Below are 4,619 nucleotides of genomic sequence, written 5' to 3'. Positions count from 1 at the left end.
TGACTACCACTTCCTAACGCTCGGTCTTCCTTCACATCCCAACATCACGTGAGTTTGTTTGAGCTCTTTATGGTGGTGTGCGTGAAAAATGTGTGCAGGTTGGGCTTGGTGTGGGGAGAGCAGAGATTGCAGCCCTGTTTTGCTCGGAGTGGCATCGTGTATAGGCCGTCTTCGGGCCTAATAAATGCTCAGTTTTGGTTACGGCGGGTGTGCTTGGCCTCTGCGTTGCTTGTCTGTCTTTGTCGGCTTGTGCTATAAAGCCTCGGTGAGCTGTTCTCGTATGGGCCATTATCTTTAAGAGCGGATCATCGGAGAGGCCAAAATTACTAGGGTCCCGACTCTCGGTTGAACTTTGCTCATTCTTTTGCGGCAAGCTGTTGTGCGGACTTGGTCGAGCCTCAGGATAGCGGTTGTGGTTGTTGTTTCTGTCTGTCCCGCTTTAATTAGATTGAGTTTGTGTGTAAAATTTTATTTTTGTTTCTCTGTTTCTCGTTAACCTTTATAATTTCTGTCAACAACTTAAAATTGGGTAATAATATCTTTATATTTTTACCAAAAAAAAATATATATATTAGTGAACGTTTTTATGTGAATTGTTTATGATGTAGAATTTAGTTAAAAATATTTCGTAGGAGATTTTGTTGTGACTAGTATAAATATAAAATTAAAGTTCATTTGCAAATGTAATTTATTTGGTTAGGAGTGACGACTGTGAAGGAAACAATATCCTCATTGTAAAGCTTTTAGATGAGTTTTTCAACAAAAAGAAAAACAAAAAGGAAATGAGCGAGTGTAATTTCATACGAGAGACCCAACAAAAAATAAGATACCCATTTAACACATGTAGTTTCATTATTAGTTCAGTAACTTCAGTTTTATTTTATGGATTAAAATTTAATTATTAACAAAATTAAATTAAAACTATTAGTATGATATTTACTAGATATCTTTGTTGACAGAACAATGAGGATATTCTAAGGTTTTCTTAGTTTCCATCGTTAATTTTGATACTAATTTTTTAATTTCTCTCTTGTTAAAAAAAACATTGAGACAGAATCCACAACATTACAAAATCTGACATGTGTTTTGTCAGTTACAAGTTCATATCTATATATAATAATGTTATCATCCCTAGTTAAACACAACTCAGAATCTCAAAGTGTACTTCTCTTTACGACAGAGAAGAAAACAAATAAAAAGAGTAGCATCGGAAGTGGATAGAAAGTCACAAGACATGAAGAGTACAACACTAGTAGTATTCATCGCCTTTGTAGTAGTCCTCGTGTCATCTCCGCCTCAGATCGAATCAAGAGTGGTCGTAGAATCTACAAAACCACCATGCACTACGATTGATCTCACAGGATGCTGGCCAGAATTATTTGATAAAACTAAGCCATCTGCACAGTGTTGCGGAACACTGAAAGCACAACAACCATGTTACTGTGATTTCATAAAGAATCCAGCTTTAAGAAAGTTCGCTACTTCCCCGGAAGCTCACTTGGCCTTGGGGTTTTGTGGTATTCCTTTTCCTACTTGTTGAAATAACCAATATAATTAATAAAGTAATACTTTGACAAAAAAAAATTAATAAAGTAATATATATGTGATGATAAATATAAATGTTATGTAAGAACGATGATGATTAGAAGTTCATTATGTCATGGATCATGTTAATTTTGTACAATGTTTTAATAAATCAAGAAAAATCACTCGGTCCTTTTATATCGTCTGTGATACCTTTTTGCTTTGAATTCATTCACGAATTATAAAATGAATCTGAAACACACAATGAGAAAGAGGAAGATTTCTCCACTCTTCCAGTATAAATCGAGTAGTCAGTGGATAAAAAGAAAAAAGCAGGGGCGTTCCGAGAATTGAACTCGGGACCTCTCGCACCCTAAGCGAGAATCATACCACTAGACCAAACGCCCATTTTGACAAATATCATCCGTGTAGTTTTACTTATACCAAAAATAAACCGGAGACTACGTGTGAGACAATTACGAACTGTTACCAACGCTTAAACAAGAAGAATACAATCAAAAGATAATTTGCAACTTTTTGGTTTTGGTGTGTGCATTTATTCACTTTGACAAAGATAATATTCCAAGTTCAATTACAACAAGTATTCTACGCAGAATATGGTGTTTTCACTCCCATTCTCAGACACAACCAAGGCCGGTCCTGATCTGGATCCACAAAACTATGATGCAGAAAGTGTCCCGCTTCTTCATCCATCAGTTCTCTCGACCACGTAACACGTCCGGACAAACAGCTACCAGGACCAAAGCACCTGAGGTTTTTACATAAAAAAACAGTATTAAATAACCAACCTAATGTTTTTTACTGCAACTTGTTACAGTAAAGAGACCTCAGATGATGTACCTGTACTCATAAAAGCAAACACTTCTCTCATTCTCTGCGTTTCCCCAGTTATGCCAACCATCATTTCTGATACATGCATCCATGTAAGTGTACGCAAGCACCACCCTCCCAAATGGCCCCCATGGCCTTCCCAGATACATATACCCACTCTCACCATTCCCAGTGATCACACATCTACAACAAAGTATGTAGAAACTGAGCTCCCTTGGATGAATATTAGAACACATACCAAATAAACATAAACAAAAACAGACCTTAGGAACACGTAACCAGTAGATTCCTGACACGATTTTCGGCTTTGTGCTGTAATAAAACCCTGAGATTTGCAGTGGATATGGCAGTGTTCCAAGAGCGCGGTGCTATTCCCAAATATGAAATCCACGCTTCCCTCAACGTAGCAGTCTTTCAAATATTGTTTCCCATGATGCAAATATAACGTATCCTGCATTTCACCGTTTGCAATAAAGCACACATCTAAACTTAACAAGTACATAACGTTAAAGAGACCTAAAGAACAATAACATTTTGAAGTTGTCTGAATAAAGAAACGAACCTGCCAGCCAAGAAAGCGACAATTATAAAAGGCACAACGGTCTGCAGTGACTCTAATCGCCACAGCTTGGCCTGATCCCTATGCATAAGAAGTAAAAGCACCATACACAACTGATGAAACAAGTTGTAAACTTTTGTCGGAGTCTCTATGTATTAGCCTCTCTGACTTCATTTCATTTTTAACTCCAGAATGAATTTGTAGTAAAAATTGCTCTATTAATCCTACTCTACTTTTCACTTTATAATGAAATAAAAAGTGAATTTACTTCATTTGTTTATTTTCTGTTCATCATTATATTTTTCTGATTGGAATAAGACTACAACTCCATTACAATATTTTGGAATACATAATTACTCTATTTTAAAAGAAAAAAAAAAGTTTTTACATTACAGTACGGAATTTCACTTATTTTAAACGTACAGACTTTATACATTTACCTCAGGAGCAGCGTTCTCAAAAGTAACGTTCTCTGCAATAAAGTCTTCACCTTCGACAATAACACTCCCGCACCCAAACGTTCCCGTCCCTATGACTCTCGACGCCTGACAAACAAACCAATCAGAGTGATACACGTGCTGCTGCCAAGAATAGAAAGGTTTTCAGAAAAAAAACCTGGTGATGCTCGATCTTTGAAGCGGTGTTGTTCCAAGTGATGACGGTGATCTCCGGGGAGGTTCCCGCGAAAGTGATGAAGTTTTTTCTCTTGGGCACGTACACAGGCTGTCGGTAAACCCCCGGTGAGAGACGGATCACAGTACGACACGTGTTTCCGAGAGGAACCGAGTCGACTGCGTCTTGGACGGAGAGGTAGTCTCCGGAACCGTCCTGCGTAACCCTCACCATTCTAATCGTATCTATTCTCTCCATAACTGAAACTCTTCTTCTCTCTTCTCTCTCTAGTGATAGTGTCCGAACAAAATTAGTTGCATTGTATTCGCGGCGGAGCCATGGTGGTGATTTACGATTGGTGAGAAAGGAGACAGCTTTAACTCGGTTTGTATGTGTCGTGTTGTTTGATCACCCATCTGTGTTCTGTTACTTCTTGTTATTTCTAAAAGCCTCTCTGTATTTTCACTTATTTGTAAAATTCACCCCTTAGTTCGTGAACGGTGTTTTTTAACCCGGTCCGACGTACTCTACAAAATCAATGTCAGTATGTATGTTTATTTTTGTTAATTTAAAACTTCTCATCAGAGACCAAGGGCCTGTTTGTTTCTCCATATGGATGGACCATCTGGATGAAGATGAGAGTTTTGTTTGTTTAGGCACAAAAAGTGCAACTCATTTAGATGGATCATCCGGATGACTTTTGGAAATTTAGGCTTAATTTTAAAGTCCATTCAGCTGAACCAATTTGGATCATTTGAATGGAGATGGTTCATTCAAAATGATATAATGTCTATTATACCCCTAATGTAATTCACAAATTACAAACTTAAACATAATATCATTTTTGTCACAAACAAAAACTGACAAAACTATAAAAACACTTTTTCCCGTGCTAAAAACTACTTTTTCACGCTAAAACCCCAAAACGCATTTTCCCGCTAAAATTGCAAAAAAATGTTTTCCCGTAAAAATTGCAAAATCGTGTTTTTCCGCAAAAACCGAAAACATGTTTTCATGCCAAAATCACAAAAAAATGTTTTCACGCCAACACCCCAAAATACATTTTTCCGTC

At 37.3% G+C, this 4,619-nt stretch overlaps 1 protein-coding gene and 1 non-coding gene across 2 annotated transcripts; both read right to left on the bottom strand.

Moving 5' to 3' along the window:
* Positions 1-1,859: 1,859 nt before the first annotated feature.
* On the bottom strand, positions 1,860-1,931 carry TRNAP-AGG. The gene has a single exon. It is a non-coding gene; the product is annotated as a tRNA-Pro (tRNA).
* A 145-nt stretch (positions 1,932-2,076) lies between these two features.
* LOC106325722 (pectinesterase 31-like) lies at positions 2,077-4,009 on the bottom strand. The gene is made up of 6 exons (XM_013763778.1): positions 3,551-4,009; positions 3,376-3,480; positions 2,939-3,016; positions 2,640-2,827; positions 2,386-2,559; positions 2,077-2,293 (listed from the first exon to the last, which is right to left on the bottom strand). Exons 1-6 carry the CDS (start codon positions 3,803-3,805, stop codon positions 2,131-2,133), a joined length of 963 nt encoding a protein of 320 aa, XP_013619232.1. The 5' UTR covers positions 3,806-4,009; the 3' UTR covers positions 2,077-2,130.
* Between the last annotated feature and the right edge of the window lie 610 nt (positions 4,010-4,619).

This window comes from Brassica oleracea, chromosome C2 (assembly GCF_000695525.1).
Source record: "Brassica oleracea var. oleracea cultivar TO1000 chromosome C2, BOL, whole genome shotgun sequence".
Classification (NCBI taxonomy): domain Eukaryota; kingdom Viridiplantae; phylum Streptophyta; class Magnoliopsida; order Brassicales; family Brassicaceae; genus Brassica; species Brassica oleracea.
The sequence above is the reverse complement of the archived record's forward strand: the minus strand, read 5'-3'. Positions and strand labels throughout refer to the sequence as shown.